Source organism: Parasteatoda tepidariorum, chromosome 11 (genome assembly GCF_982258835.1).
Source record: "Parasteatoda tepidariorum strain Cologne lab strain chromosome 11, Ptep-v5.0, whole genome shotgun sequence".
In the NCBI taxonomy this organism is placed as follows: domain Eukaryota; kingdom Metazoa; phylum Arthropoda; class Arachnida; order Araneae; family Theridiidae; genus Parasteatoda; species Parasteatoda tepidariorum.
Window position 1 is genome coordinate 98,526,340 of NC_141765.1, and position 16,626 is coordinate 98,542,965.

The following is a 16,626-nucleotide window of genomic DNA, read 5'->3' on the forward strand; positions in this document are numbered from 1 at the left end:
GGATGTTTCCCAGACCGTCGCCAATCGCCTATTGTGCAGCTCTAGTGCGACGTAAAATAACTACAACAACAATCTAAACAATTTCTATCAAATCTTTTTTATTTGTCTTTAAGGACAACATAGTGATGTCCTTCACTAAACTGTTTTATCTGTCCTTCTACTTGATAAAGGTTTATGAGCCTAAATAGAACACAACACAAGTCTTCAAATGTATGTAATTTCAATCCCATCCGCAGAGGATCAAAATTGTGATGGCGTGTCTTTGGATCATCCTCCGGGATGTTTCCCAGACCGTCGCCAATAGCCCATTGTGAAGCTCCAGTGCGACGTAAATTAACAACAACAATAAGTATGTAATTTCAATAAAGCAACACCGAAATGGCCGAGAGTTCTAGAAGGTCAGTTTCCCGAAATTGCAGCAAGGAGTATTATATTCATTGTTCTACAGCAGAAGTTTTGCTAATTACAAATGTTCTGTGAGTTTCGTCAAAAATAATTAAACAACTCTCATTTCTTAATTTATGATAATTTTTTTGAGGAACATTTCGTTTTATTTTGCAAACAAAATTTACAAAAACAGAAATCCTTAATAGTTAATACCTAATTACTGATTTTATTTATTTGTAGTTACACATTTAAGTAACATAAAATATATATATAAATATATATATATATATATATATATATATATATATATATATATATATATATATATATATGCACAATGGGCTATTGGCGACGGTCTGGGAAACATCCCTGCGGATGATGCGAAGGCATGCCATCACAATTTTGATCCTCTGCAGAGGGGATGGCAACCCCGCTTCGGTAGCCCAATGACTCGCACAGCAGTTTAACAAGGACCAATACCGCACAACTTCGGTTCCTACGCAGACTGATGCAAGTGGTCACCCACCCGCACACTGACAGCAGCCAGTGATGCTTGACATTCGGTGATCTGCTGGGAACCGTGTCTTAACGCTCGGTTCACTGCGGGACTTTTTATATTGCATTTTGTTACGTTTGATACGTAAATATTTAAATGAAAGTGTACAGAGCAAAGCATAGCTAAAGAAGAATAAACTGTGCACAAACTTACATATTTGTATGGTTGATTCAAAAAATAAGTTTCAAACATTTGGCATTTTGAAAGTCAATTCATTAGGGGCTTGTGTTATCAATATAAATAACGGCTTATATAAGCTTGTCAAGTTGAAGCGCAATGTAGAAAACATCGCAAGGATACATCCATATTTGATGTGGGATTCGAACTTCCAAAACATTCTAAATGGCATTTTCTTTTCAGCTGTCAAATCTTCAAAAAAAATGAAAAATAAATAATAAATAAATAAAATGTTGTTGCTAATCTCGGAATCGTCCAGCAGCGCTAGGCGACTCCCATGAATCCGAACACCTCCAAAAAGTCCATAAAAGGACTCGCAGGACTTCATCTTTACTGAACCCCAAATAAGTCAAGTCCCGCGGTGGACTGAGCGTTAAGACACGGTTCCCAGCAGATCACCGAAGTCAAGCATCACTGGCTACGGTCAGTGTGCGGGTGGGTGACCACTTGGAACAGTCTGCGTAGGGACCGAGGGTGTGCGGTATGGGTCCTCGTTAAACTGTGCTACCGTAAAGTGCTCGATTTTGCGTGCATGTCATCGGGCTACCGAAGAGAGAGGGCCATCCCCTCTGCAAAGGATCAAAATTGTGATGGCATGTCTTAGGATCATCCTCCGGGATGCTTCCCAGACCGTCGCCAATAGCCCATTGTGCAGCTCTAGTGCGAAGTAAAATAACAACAACAACACAAATATGTTTCAGTTACATGGTTATACTAATTCTCACAGTCATGCTAGCGATTCGCGATCGTCAAAGTATTTTCAAACCTAATATTGGCCATAGGCTTTATTTTTGGCTATGTTATCTCTCGATAAATCACCAACCTTGGATCTCCTCCATACTCCTAACTGTCCGTTAGGAACAATTCAATCAGTTTTTAATTTGGCTTTTGATTAGACTGGTCAATCCCCTATTGCCTGTCCTTATTAATATTATTATCCGAAATTTATTTAACTTAGAAAGTCTTATGGATAAAATTATAATTTGTATCTCGAGCTCTACGAATACTACTAAATAAAAGTTTTATTATAATTTATGATCCAGTTTTGATCTGCAACTGTCATTTTTCATTATCCTGTTATTCATCACAATCGCCAATTAGTCAATTACAACAAATCAGGGACGGGATAGCCTGGTCGGTAGGGTGCTGGACCCATGTCCGCGAGTTCGAACCCCGCCTACAGAAGACTCCCCATGTAGTAAAGTGACTGATGCACGTTAAATCTGTCGAGTCGCAAAAGTCCTCCATGTTCCCATAACAAATCAATACCTCTGGGGAGTACTGGATTGGAGATCGATCGTTCTCTGATTCAGGTGAGAACGCAGTAGGGCGAGAACGAATCCTACTCATGATTCGAATTCACACGCATTACACTACCACAGTTTAAATCGGACAGATGGAAGATACATGTCCTCCTGCCGAATACTTTGAAGCGCACAGGTATCGGGTTCGAATTCGTTCTCGCCCTGATTGTAACCTTATCAAATTTGTGCTATCTGTTCTTCGATTCGATAAAGGTCAAAATAAATAAAACGAAGGGCTTGATTGAATATTCATTTTATGCATGTGAATAAATCAAATAAAATCTAGCAGGGTAGCAAAGAAACAAAATTTCCGCATGGCGATATGAACAGATTCGTTCCCCAAAATCTCTGAAAAACCACTACGACAAAAGGATCGCCATATAATGTTTTTATATCGAAAAACCGTTTTTTCTAATGAGTACACAAGTCAGCGAATTATTTATATAGCGACACATGTTTATAAATAATAAAATAAGCCTACATTTTAGAAGGCTTTTCTTAGTTACTAAATAACATAAACATTACCTTCTTCGAATCATGAGGATGGATGAAACGCAGATCGTCACTATTAGAACATTAGAGAAACTCTGATTTAGACTATTTTATTTTATTTTATAACCGTCGTTAAACAGCCGATCAACTCCGTATGCTTGTAATTTGAAACCCAATCCAGAAGACAAAGGGGATTCTTAGATCAAGTATTGGGAGAAATTTTACCTTCGTGGAGGACTTTTTGATGGAACTAACCCCATTTGCGTTACATGGAGAGGAAGACCACGAGAACCTCCCATGGTCAGCCTGAAGGCAAAGGGACTCTAACCAGTGATCCGTCTACCACTGAGGATATTTCACGTCAGCACTGTAGTCGGTGCAAACTGAATGTGGATTCGTATCGGACAGTCATTGGTGGGATTCAAATCCGGTTCACCTCATTGGAAGGCGAACGCTCTATCCCCTGAGCTCAACAACCAAACTGTTGTCCAATAAAATATTGTATCGTTCTATTAATTTATTTATTGTCTTCACATGCATATGCAAGCTTGTATGCTAATTTAAAAGCACGGCTTATCAACCCTTGTCAATATCAAGAACAAATAGCTTGATATAGGCAGATGGGTATTTAATTTACGTCGTACTAGAGCTGCACAACGGGTTATTAGCAACGGTCTGAGAAACCTCCCTAAGGATGATTTGAAGACCTATCATCACAATTTTAATCCTCTGTAGAAGGACGGCTTGCACCTGAAGTCAAGCACTTTACGGTAGAACAGTTTCACGAGGACTGATATCACGCGCAATCGGTCCATACGCCGGCTGATTAAAGCGATTACCCACCCGCTTACTGACCTCAATCAGATTGACTTCGATATTCTATTGGGAACCGTGTCTTTACAATCAGTCCACTGCGAGACGAAAACTCGAGAAGGAAATTGCAATGATACATTCAGGACGGCGGTGGAATCCGTTACTTCCAAGTTAGAGAGCGTTTGGTGGAATGGTGAGACCACTTATCCAGGGAGGCCCCTTTTATCGTTCTTACCACTTACTCATTCAAATAACCAAATAAAAAATTCAATATTCTAAATTCGCTTGACTATTATAATGACATGTTTTAAATTGTTAGTTTTGAAAAAAAAGCATTAAAAAACTCTTATTCTGTTTAATTTTTTAAATATTCTTACTCTGCTTTATTTTTTATTCTGCTTTTCGTAATAGTTTTTTTTTTGTGTTTTCTTGTTTTTAATGTATGCATGCATACAAATTCCCATAACTGTTACAAATGTTGTTTTTGACACTTTAATAATTGCTTGTATTATTACTTGATTAAAAAACTTCCTAGGCTTAAAATATACTGATCAAATATAACAAACAACAAGTTTCAAGCACTCAAAAATGGGCGCCTATTTTCAAGACTTTCTAGATGTTGTGGATGAGAAGGAACAAAGGTGATTTGAAATGTAAAACATAATATTACCTACGAAAATTGAATGTAATTTAAGTAAAACGGAAAGTTGTTTCCTTGACAACTGAACATTTTATATATCAAATCACTTTCGTTTCTCCTCATTCAAATCTGGCAAGTCTTGAAAATAGGGGCCTATTTTTGAGCACTTGAAATAATGTTGGCTGTTATTCCCAATGTGTATATTTTTGAAGCGACTGAAGTTTTTTAATCGAGTAATATCTTACTGCTTCAGTTTATTAGGATTATTTATTTAATACTTTTATTATTACTGTTCTGATTTTAATTTAAATTTCTTAAAAATAATGACAATATCAAAATTTTTGTATATTGCAAATTATCTCATAATTTAGTGACATAATAGGATTTTTATGTAATTCCTTCTCCACCTGACCCCACGCCAATGCCCTGAAGAGGAGATACATTTATTGGCAACGATTTCAATTGTTTTTAATGACATAATTAAAAGTTTCAAAATTTGTAACTTTATTTCGAATAATTTTTTTTACCACATTTAAAATATACGCTCTATTAACATTCGACATATTCAAACTTTATATACATACTACAGTATTATAAATATATTTTTATTTTATACTATCATTTCAATTCCCTTTGCTTTCTAAAAATAACATACTTTGAGTCACAAATAACTTCTTTACGACTCAGCATTTAAGCTATTATCAATATTAATTTAATAAGTCTTTTTTGTTGCTACTTTGTTACTGTATTTTGTAAATGATATTTCTATAACTATGATTTTTAATTTTCCAAAACTAAAATATCTATAAAAATTCATAAATTTTATTTGATTTTTTTTTCTCAGAGTGCTCTTGTAGTTGCTATATTGAATATCCATATTCCAATTGCATTGGGTGCATGTCAATGAAGTTAGAAAATTAAACAGCACATTAAGAGTAGGCATTGTTTTTTTTTCAAGGACTTGCAAATTTAGCTCTAAATGGTTTGATATTTTCTTTTTATTTATACTGAAACTTTTTTAAATGTTTCATTTTTGAAATTTTATTTTTATGGTGCTTATAATAAGAATTTGCTACTTTTTTTTTTTAATGAAGTTTGTTAAAGGAAATATTGCAAATGCCTTATTTATTTTGTAATTTCAACTTAGAATTTGCAGAATATGAAAAGCTTTGGTTAATTACGCAGTTTCATGTATTTCTGAATAAATTTTAGTAAGTTTCAACTGATTATTTGTGTTTATTTTTTTGTGATCAAGCTTGTTAAAATGCAATTGTTCTGTAAATGTTGTACTTATTTTATAATTGTAACTCAATGTACAAAATATGAATTATGACAAAGGGCACGTTTCAGAATAATTGTATTATGTTTCATAATATCATTATTTATTTATTGTGATTAAATTTTTCAAAATGCTATAATATCCTGCTGTTATATTATATCTTTGCAACTTATGGTTTCAAAAATAGGAAATATTTTGGTTGGTTTAAGGCAATGTTGATACATTCCAGAGTTATTCTTTTCTGAAAACGTGGAAAACAAGCTATTTTATCTTCTTTTATTTTGTCAAAAATACTAAATCTGACTCTTTTATTAATAACTCAATTTCTAAAAATGAACAATTTCTCTTGATAAGTTTGCCATTTCAAAGCTTAGCAAAAAATATATTATTGTGTTTTCTTAATTAAGTTAAGCAGCAATCATTCACAATAATTTTAAATGCTTGAAAATTTTATGCCAGTATTTAAAAATAGTTTCCTTTCCTTTTGTATCCATGTATAATGGCACGAAAATTAAATTTTAAAAAAATGAAGGAAAATTATTACTTTTATGTTCAATCAAATTAGTAATACAGGCACTGTTTTTTTTTTCTCTTCTAAAAAATCGAACTAAACATTCTAATAATGATCTGAATAGAAGTAATGCTAATGTTTTAAGAAAAATTATTAAAAATAATCCTTTTATTTAAATTCTTCAATTTTAAATTTAATTTAAGGCTTAATTTTGTTGCTTATATCGAGCGAATTTTTTTTGCCTTTTATTTAGTGGAAAAGTAGAGAATTTGTGTATGATTTTATTCGAGCAGTTAAAGTTTTAATGTTATAAATCTAATATTCTTGTAGATTTAACAAAAGTGTCACTTTTTGGAACTCAATTAGTTGACAATGTCTTGAAAAAGGGAAATGAAATTTTAATGCACCAGTTTATTTGGTGTTTTCAGAGTAGATACTATTTTTAAAGAACTGAAAATATTAAAATAACATCAATATATTGTGTTAATTGCCCTATTATATGTACAAATTAAAATGTGAAATATTTATATTGTTCAAAATCTAAATTTTAAAATATTTTATTTTAATTTGCTTTAATGCTTATTTTTCTTTTTTACTTTTTGGGCAAAATCAGAATGGTGTTGCTAAACTAATGTGTTTGTACATTACAGAATTCAACAATTACTAATTTTCATCTTTGCATAACATGTAATTTTACATCCCCAAAAATTTATTTCTGGTTCTTAAGATAAAAATAAAATATATCTCATGATTATTACTAAATTTCCCACATTAATAAATATAGTGCAAATGCAATACTGCATACACGTAAAAGTTCTGACAAAATACTGCAATGTAATATTTTTCTTAGCTTGCTTGTTTCTTAGCTTGTTGAAATTTCATTATAGTTTCAAATAACTGATAAACTTAAAAACAGATATTTCATCAGCAGAAAATCACATTTTACTTTATTCAGAATTATTTTGGTTATTGTAAATAACTTGAAAGCTTAAGCAAATATGCAAAAAAATATGCACAATTGGAACTAGTAGATTCTATTATTATTTTAAAATAAATATAATTTTATATAAAGTTGTGGCCTTTATAAATTATTTTATATTATAAGTGAATATTACTTTTTTATAAATTAATAACCAGAATCTTTAAGTAGTGCTTAAAATTCATTGAATTTTTATTTATTAGGTATTGTGTTGGGTGTTTTATGCATGGAAGGATCTTTGTGCTCTGCTGAAATGCACGATTGCCTTTCTTGTTGCTACACAAACTATATAAAAGTATAATCATGTTTAGATTCGAGGCAATACTTAGTACAATTGCTATTGTCTTGTGTAAATTATATTAAAATCTCAATAATCTGATATTTACAGAAATTATTCTGCTCTAAATGAAACTAATTATAAAAAAAAATTGTCAGAAAAACCAAAAATTAAAAAATGAAAGACATTTATTTATCTGCTTTTGTTTTGTACTTACCATGCATTTATCATAGTTGGTTTGAACTTTAAAAGAAAAAAAATCCAGGTTTAGCAAAATATTTTACTTAATTTGATACATTGTTTATAATTTTTTGAGCAATTCTGAGCTTCACTTTTATATATGTTTTTTATTATGACTATCATTTTGTGCTTCTATAACCATATTTTAAAAATACACTAAGAGTAAGAATAGGTTGGTCATTAATATGTATGCTGCTTCAGTAATCAGATCAGCAATTGTAGGAAGGATTTCACATGAAAATTTAGTAGAGAGAAGAAATCTTTTGATTTTCAACGTAACTAAGTTAGGAGAATTCTTTTAAGGTCCTTGAAAGTCTTTTTTCTTTGTATAGAATAAATTTTTCTACAATAACAGGTTGATTCATATTTATTGCAGCTAACATAATCAAATAGAAAACTTGCTTGCAAATATAATTGAAAGTTCACTTGAATATTTTCTAGTCTTAAAAAATGAACTAGCTTAAAAAATAATACCAGATACAGGGCCCTCACTAAGCATTCATTACCTCACTAAATGCAATAAAGTTGTAAATTCGGCAAACCAAATAGTGTTTTGGTAAAAGTATTGGCGAACGAGTTTTTTTGCCTAAATATATATATATCTTCCTTGATGTTGACAAAATGAATTTTTCTAAACAAATCTTGTATTTTTTATTTAATCACAGTTATTTTCCTTAGATATGTTGCATAACTAATTAGAGCTATATTGAGTCCAGATAATGTAAGCAACAAAGGAGATTATATAAGCATCAGGAAGAAAGAAGTAAAGTAAAATGTGCAATACAGATTAATATGTTCGTTGGCTGGATCAGGCGGTATCGCATGACGAAAAGTTTCTGTCAATTAAGCAGATTAAATGGTAGCTAGATGCATGTAATCATCCAACTATTTTTTGGAAAATATTTGTTCTCAAGACAATATCATATTGCTTATTAAAGTAAACTTATTGTAAAATTTGGAAATTAAAGCATTTACTAAAATAAGAGAATGTAACTTTAATTTTATCTTTTAAGATTACCACTTTTCGATGATCGATATATAGTATAACCATCTGCACACAGTTGTCAATAAACGTATTAAACCCCCACCCAAATTCTGTCAAAAAATCTCTGCAAGTAGTAAAAAAACCTTTCAAAACAGAATTGAACAATTAAATTATTCATATAACTTATCTTCTACCATGATACTTTTTTTTTCTAAATGATTACAATCGTGACTTTAAAAAAAAATTTGAGATAGTAATTTTTTTTAAATAAAAGACTTAAAGAATGAAACGGTTTATTTGAAATGAAATATATTAATTTAAAAGATAGTCGGAATAGATAAAAATATCATATGCTGCTTCAGGTTTATCTTTATATTACTAATCTAGTCTAAGAAGCTATCAAAAATTTACCCAAACATATTCTTATTTTTTTTCCTCGAAGACAAAACATTTTTGATCCTATCCCCAATTCATTGCTCATTTATTCCTCCTCAACTGTAAAATGACTTTTCAATTGAAGTTGCATTTTTAAGGAAGTTCAATTTATAGTAAATTTGTATTTTAACTCAGTTTTCCATGGGGGAAAAAATTAATCATTAAAAATTGTTAAAGTTTGCTTTTGGCTAAGACTTTTGAAATTTGGCTAACACTTTCGATATTTGGATAATTTACTGGCTAGTAATTTGATATTCTTAGTGCAGGCCTTAGAGATAGTATTATTTACTTACCAATAATAGGGTATACCATAAATGTTAGGATATTTAGTATTAATTTTATTAGTGAGTAATAATTAAACTATCACTTTTTAAGTTCTTTGATAAAACATCAAATTTCTTTTATTTGCTGTGAAGTTGGATAATTGAGATTTAAAATTGAACTTATGATATTTAGATTGGATCTTAAATTATTACTGACTATTAGGTTATGAAGTTATACTATAGTAAGACTTGCTGCTGATACACAATTGGTTTGCCGGTTGTAACTGTCTTGCAGAATAAAAAACGTTTATCTTCTGAAGAGATGAAAGTCACAATCCTGTTCTGTTCATCAATGATGTTTGCATCTTTTTTTAAATGCCTCAAACAATGCTTGATATGGATTGTGTCATTCTCCAACAGCTTTGATGACATTCGCTACCTTTATTTTATTCCACCTGTAATATGAATTGAGCAGACACCAGTGCTTCTCATTCTTTTTAGAGTATGAAAGACAAATTTTTCGTTCTTTTTTCCTCTCTGGAAAATTTCAAAGGTCTGTACTTTTTTGTATAAAGATTTTGAATATGTTTTCAAACATCATCCATTTTGATTGTCAAATGTAGATTGCATGTAGTCACAAGAAAGTTCATACTTTATGTGAACTTAAGAGAATTTTCATGTAAAGAATTGGTGAGTATAAAGCGATGCAAAAATTAGGGACACCTACTCTAATATACCGTGTATAGTAGATCCTTATTCTTATGAATTCAATTCTTCAATTGCTGCAATCTGAGACACACTCATTATTAACATTAACTTCTTGCATAAAAATGTCCTATGGCAACAAGAAAACTAAAAACATCTAGATAATGACTTCAAAATTATGTGTATATATTTAAGGGTATTCTGTTAACAATGAATGATTGAATTGATATGAATTATTTTATGTTTATTAAAACAATGCATTTTTGAATAAAATAACTATGCAAGATAGTTGCAGTTATTTTTTAATCAAGCATGCATTTAGATTTCTTGTAATTGATTTTAAAAAAAAAAGTTAGTATCTATCAGTTTATATATGTTATGTAAGATTTAATATGATGCTGAAAATATATCTTCTTGTCTGATACATGATTAGTTTTTTCATTATTAAAATTTTAATAAGGAGTTTATTTTTCTATTTGGAAAGAATTCACTTAATTCTAAGAATCCTAATTTCGATTTTTTTTTTCAGATTCAATTATCTCATGAAAATTTCAGTTTTATGTGAAAGTCTTGAAAAAGTGTTTAAATATTTTTTGTTGCTAATTTATTTGTTTATGAATATCGTTTTTAGTTACAGATATTTTTTTTATTACAGATCCATTGCTCATCTGTCCTTATTATTTGGGCAGTTCATTCCTGGTTTAGCTGCAGGTGCAAGAATTTTTCAAGTAACCAAGTTTTATCTGGCATTTATTTAGATGTACTCAGAAACTAAATACTATTTTAAAGTACATGAATTTATCTCCAGAGATATCTTTGAAAGGAGTGAAAATAATTTAGCTTTTTGGAGAAGTACAATTTTGTGATGTTACTTTTAGATATCCATCAAGACCTAATCAGGTTAATCTGGTCACTTTTAAAATTAAACTATTTTATTTCAAGCTCTTTGAAATATGAATATCTATTGTAATATTGTTATTTATGATGGTTTGTAAAATATATCATTCTTGATATTTAATATTGAACTTTTTAAAATGAATGTATTGTAGATCATACTAAATTCTCCTCTTTTTTCAAAATTGATATTTGGTTTCCATTTATTTATTGTTTTTTGGACAATTATAAATTTAAAGTAAATAGTTAAAAAAAATATTCCTGGTCGTTACAACTCATTGTAGCATATACTACAATGCTGTGAAAACAAAATTGAAGTGTTGTAATACATGTTACAATGAGTTGTAACACTGGTCTTTTATTTTCTTCTTTACTTTGTCACTTTCATTATTCATACTTTCTTGTAGATTCTATTCATTTATACTAAAAAATGGCATTTTTCATAAGAAATTTGCTGAAATTATCTTTCAAATAACAAAGAGTTGTAAAAGAATTTTTTCTTACCAGAGAAAGTAGTTTGATACATTCTATTTGCGCATAAACGAAAATTTTAAATGAGATTTTTGAATTATTGTGTTATTTTTGTCTTATTGAAGTATTTATTATGTTTTAATAAATTAAAACATATCAAGATTCATTTTAGCTTACTGCATTAGTTTCAACATTAAAAAGCTAAATTTGATGTATTCCTTCAAAAAAATAGGAATATTTGTTTCTTGTTTTTTAGAATTTAAAATTAAAAGGAAACTGATTTATATAATTCCCTGATATTTCTTCGATAAATTTAAGTAAAGAAATTGATTTGCTATCATTTTTGGTAATAAATAGTATAATGGAAAAAATTCTTATTTATTGTATTAAATTTTTTTATCTAGTAATTTTATTGATGGTTTATTGATTATAGTAGATTGAAAGCAATAATTTTATTTTTAACATATCCATTATAGGCTGTTTTGTTACATTTTGATGTAACTTTGCCACCTAGAAGAATGTGGAGTATCTGGTGGAGGTACTGATTTCAAATGTTATCATTATTTCAATTATTTCCATTATTATTATAATTATGATTTTGGTTATTGAGCGAGACATTTTATTGTTTTAGATTTGAAATATGAAGACTCTTACTTGTACATAAAAATATGTCTTATCATGACAGAAGAGAGACAAGTAAAGAAATTATAATTTTATTGGCACGTTCATAATCTTAAAATAAGTTCTATAGAATTCTTTCATAATCGTATGATATACATTTAAATTCCAATGGAAATAATCTAAACATAAACACTGCAATTATTTACAAATAAACAACACATATAATATTAAAATGGGACAAAATAATTTAGCTAAGTAATAATTATAAAGTAATAATAATAAATAAATTATAAGTAATTTATCAAAGTATTTTGATCCTTAAGATTGTAAAACTTTAAAATAGTATTTATTATTTTTGAAAATAATATACCTTTTTTTATTTCTTGCTGATTATTATAAAAAAATAAAGTATTTTCAAATATTAAGTTTTTCTAGCATATAAATTTATTGATGACAATCTTTCTTATAAGATTTGTTAAAAAATATCCCAAAATAGATATTACTTTTGGAGCAGAAATCGTTCAATATCTAAAAAAATAAAGCACTGTAAAAGACAAGAAAATATTGAATATTTTTTATGAACTACATTTGAAATTGTCTACAAGTTTTTCTTAAATCATAATTTAAAAAAAAAATTAAGATAGAAAAAATATTAAAGCATTTATTAAAATCATTTTTCCTGTTACTTGATGTGATAAATCTCCATTAATTATATATTACATATAAGACACATTTGAATTATTATGCATACATATGTATAAACTTATATATCATTGTTTTAAAGCTTGTTTACATAAACTCTTCCTGACTTATGAGATAAACATAAAAATGAGAATAGCTTATTTAATCTGGAGCAAACTCAAAAACTAAAATGGCTAACAATGAATTAAATTCCTTTTTTATTAATATGATTTTATGCATTGAAGTTCTTCTGCATCCAATTCTGAATATTTATGAAATTTTACTCATCGTAAGCTATCGTTATGTATTAATAAGTTTCAAATGCCAATCAGCATTTTTCTTTCTTTTAAAAATTTAATTAAAGCGTTTTTTACAAGTTTTTTAAATAATAAAAATTTTAACTCTTTAATGATACCTGATATTTGTTTATATATATATTTAAACAAGACTAATGATGTTTAAATTTATTTTATTTCACGTCTAAAAGTTTTGCGAAAGTACGAATGTTTTGCTAGTTTTATATTCTAATATTTGCTTCGCTAACAATACTCAAAACATTGTAATTCTTAAATACAACTTATTTCATTAAAAAGGTAACCATGAAGTCTGCAAAAACCGTATATTAAAATACAAAAGATAAACACTTACTCGACTATTAACCATTATTTGATGACTGTCTCGTTATCCATTAATCTATGTTTCTTTTCTTCTCTTTTCGGATACTTTAGGCCCTATTTGTAGTTCCCTTTACATTTTGGAACTACGCATGCATATGGCATTGTTAAAAGTTGTAAAATAATGCTATATGTATTTTTGATAGTGTTTTGTAATGACATATCCGACAAGCAAACGGGACTGCTGTTTAATGAATGGCAAATATTTGAAATTGGCGACTAATCGCTTATCAGCTATACACCACTGTTTGTGACGTCATTAAAAGACCTTGGTGATCTCAACGCCTTTATTTTTTGGTGGTCATATGCGCTGAAATGCACAGGGTACTTAGTGATTGCTTCTGACAAGCTGAAGACCATGCTGCTCAGCGTGAATGCAGTTTACATATTATTTCTTCTTCATCTCTTTTGTATATTGTTTCATTTCTTAAAAGGAAGGTATTCTTTCCCATTTTAACAAGCACAGGATTCTGTTCATTCCCGTTTTAACAATTCAGTCCCTAGGTACAACACATTAAAAATAAAAAAAAAACATGGCATGTAAAAGTGTTTACAGTTAGTTGTTCAGATTAACTTATCATACCATTAAGTAGAATACAATTAAAAGTTCAATACATTATCTTAATTTTTAATACTAATCAATTAGGAAAGAATAGAATTGAAAAAAATAATAATTTACTTTTCAATAAAAATTTTCCTTTTATTTTCTAGCTCCCACTGATCTCACTATAATGCTAGATACTATATGCTAACTGTTAGTGGCTAAGGAAAGGACTATGTCAGATTAGTTTTGTTAGTCGCTAGTTGATGGACGGGCTATGCTGTTTGTGCCATAGTACTACGCTCTCCCCTATATTTTAAAAACTGAAAGCATGTTAAGTTTAAGAGAACAAATCTTAAATTTCTCGTGATACCCTTCAAATTTTTAATCAAAGGGTTCTGAAATAGCTGATGAGCTCTTCAAACATTTTTCATATGTTTGATACCTCAAATTTCTTCTATGAAAAGTTTCCTTTAGTTCTAACTCTCTTGTGTAATATTCAAGAGAACTTAATTTGTTAAAGACTTTAATTTTTCTTATGTAAAATAATGTATATAAATGTTTTGTATCAATCATTAAATTTTTTTAGTGCTCAGATGTAGAATCAGAAAAAGTTGTTCAAGAAGCTTTAGATTATGCTGTTAAAGGAAATGGAATCAAATTTTTATATAATTTAAGTTTTCCAAATATAAAAATTTTTATATTAAGTGTGCATTTTATATAATTTTTACTTTATAATTATATTATTTTTAGTACATTTTTGTAAAAAGCATGCTAAAGTACTCAGTATAACTCATACATTTTATTTTTATTGTATGTGTTATACTGAGTCAAATTAAATTGGTTTTTATGTTTTGTAATCTACTTTATCTTGAAAATTTTTGCTGCATTTTTATTTTATTTCATCATGAAAATTTTTATTTCAACAAAATATATTCTTACCTGAGAGTTTCTTTCCAATTTTTGTGATTTAATAATTTTTACTTGTAAGAGTTCAAAGCTTTTGTTAAACTTTGAAATTCTATAGAAAATAATAAGACTATAAAAGAATAAGATTTATAAGCTATATATAACTAAGCACATCTTATTTTTATGTTAAACTTTATAAAAAAATTTTTTTTTTTTGAATTCCTTGAAAAATGTGTTTGCTTTTAGTTTTTATAAAATTGACAAATTTATTTTCTTGAATAAAATGTTTCACTTTTTATTTGCTTAGGTCATACTGTGCTAGTGATAGCTCATAGTTTGAGTACAGTCCAAAATGTAGATTTCATTGCTGTAGTAAAAAGAGGCCAAATAGTTGAGTTCAGCATTGTGCGCTGGCCGCCTTTACTTCTCATACAAGCTGGTTTCCATCAAAGCTGGAAGGGGGCTTAAAACCGCTATTGGGGATTAATCCCCAGTTCTTAACATTGACAGTTCAGTGCCTGAGCCATCAACATGTAAATAATAACAAGAAAAAATGCGTCATTAATTGTCTCGCATATTTTTACTAAGTACTTTAATTCTAATTTCTAATCTTCTTCTGACAATTCTAATTTGAAATTAATTTAAAGGCATTTTTTATGCAAAATACAATATTCTATTTCCTTATAAACATTACGTTAGATGTTTCCGTATCAGTTGATGGAAATGTTGAAACTTGTTTCGCTGCTGTTTCAAGAAATGGTTGCAGGCAAAAGCAAAGTGATTACGACTGGGAAATGGAACAAGTCAGTTCCATAAACTACAAAAGGTGTCAAAGCTTTTGAAACAACTTCCTGTATTCACATGAAAGTGAACAAGAATCAATTTAAAATCTTGTAAAAGTAATTGTTTGTGTTGAGAGTGTTTAAACAGCTAAGATTTTGAATTATTTAACTAACTAAATGAATGCTTTTATTCATCGTTCTATTGTTTATATGTTGTATTGCAATTGTTTTTACAGTAAATACATAAATTTTTTAATTGAAATTTTTTTCCTTATTGTAAATTTATTAATTTTTTTTCAAATTCATGACTTGAAATTTCATGTTGACCCTCCTTTGTTGTTTTCTCCTATTTTTTCATTCACAATGAAAACTATAGCAATCAAGATCAAGGGTCAACTATAATTACTATTAATTAGAATGCACTCTTGATATCAGATTTGTAACTGCCAAAAAATATTGGTGAAATTATTTTTTCATATTGCTGGAAACACTTTTTATACTTCAATTTTCCTCTAGAGATTTTAAATCACTTAAAAATATTTTTTACTTTAATGCATATCTCCATTTTGAAGTAACATGCCTTCTCACTTAGACTGTTCGCTTCCATTTAACTGTCATGACTTAGACGCTAGTTGCCATAACTCTCGTTATGTCTGAATGAATGCTATGTTCTACCTATCCAGCACAGTTGATATTTTGCACTTTGATATTTTGTCAAAAAGGTTGCATTTTTAATATGATGTGATTAAAAATCTGGTTTATTTATAATCAAACTATTGATGGTGTGCTGTTGATTTTTTTTTTAATATTTAAAGAGCTGTTTTAAAAATTTGTTTAAATATTTTAATTACCAATGTTTGAATATCAGTATTAAATATTTTTGTTCAAACTTTTCCTTGTATATTTATGTATAAAAATTAAAGTATGTTATTTTTGTAGAATTAATATTTTTTATATATTTTCATTACTTTAATTTTAAAACCTTCTAAGAATTAATCAGATTAATGCCG

General features: G+C 28.7%; 1 protein-coding gene across 16 annotated transcripts; it reads left to right on the forward strand.

Moving 5' to 3' along the window:
* The first annotated feature begins 2,844 nt into the window (after positions 1–2,844).
* On the forward strand, positions 2,845–15,931 carry LOC147801981 (mitochondrial potassium channel ATP-binding subunit-like). Of its 16 annotated transcripts, none has more exons than XR_015430339.1 (6): positions 2,854–3,922; positions 5,214–5,304; positions 10,699–10,771; positions 10,852–10,943; positions 11,885–11,946; positions 15,142–15,931. XR_015430339.1 is itself a non-coding variant. In XM_087154780.1 (6 exons), the coding sequence occupies exons 5-6, from the start codon at positions 12,077–12,079 to the stop codon at positions 15,300–15,302; spliced, it is 189 nt and encodes a 62-aa protein (XP_087010906.1). In that variant the 5' UTR covers positions 4,069–4,602; positions 5,214–5,351; positions 10,699–10,943; positions 11,885–11,946; positions 12,040–12,076; the 3' UTR covers positions 15,303–15,931. The 16 variants fall into 16 exon arrangements, 3 of the variants coding, with proteins under 3 accessions (XP_087010906.1, XP_087010907.1, XP_087010905.1); XM_087154780.1 differs by lacking the exon at positions 2,854–3,922 and adding exons at positions 4,069–4,602; positions 12,040–12,104 and having other exon boundaries at positions 5,214–5,351; positions 10,699–10,943; XM_087154781.1 differs by lacking the exons at positions 2,854–3,922; positions 10,852–10,943 and adding exons at positions 4,069–4,602; positions 12,040–12,104 and having other exon boundaries at positions 5,214–5,351.
* Positions 15,932–16,626: the final 695 nt, after the last annotated feature.

Excerpts from the sequence above, each read along its gene's own strand:
- LOC147801981 (XM_087154779.1), top strand. The coding sequence starts at position 10,586 with ATGAAAATTTCAGTTTTATGTGAAAGTCTTGAAAAAGTGTTTAAATAT. Across the intron at positions 10,772-11,884 it reads CAGGTGCAAGAATTTTTCAA|GCTGTTTTGTTACATTTTGA; the intron begins GTAACCAAGTTT and ends TATCCATTATAG. Across the intron at positions 11,947-15,141 it reads ATGTGGAGTATCTGGTGGAG|GTCATACTGTGCTAGTGATA; the intron begins GTACTGATTTCA and ends TTATTTGCTTAG.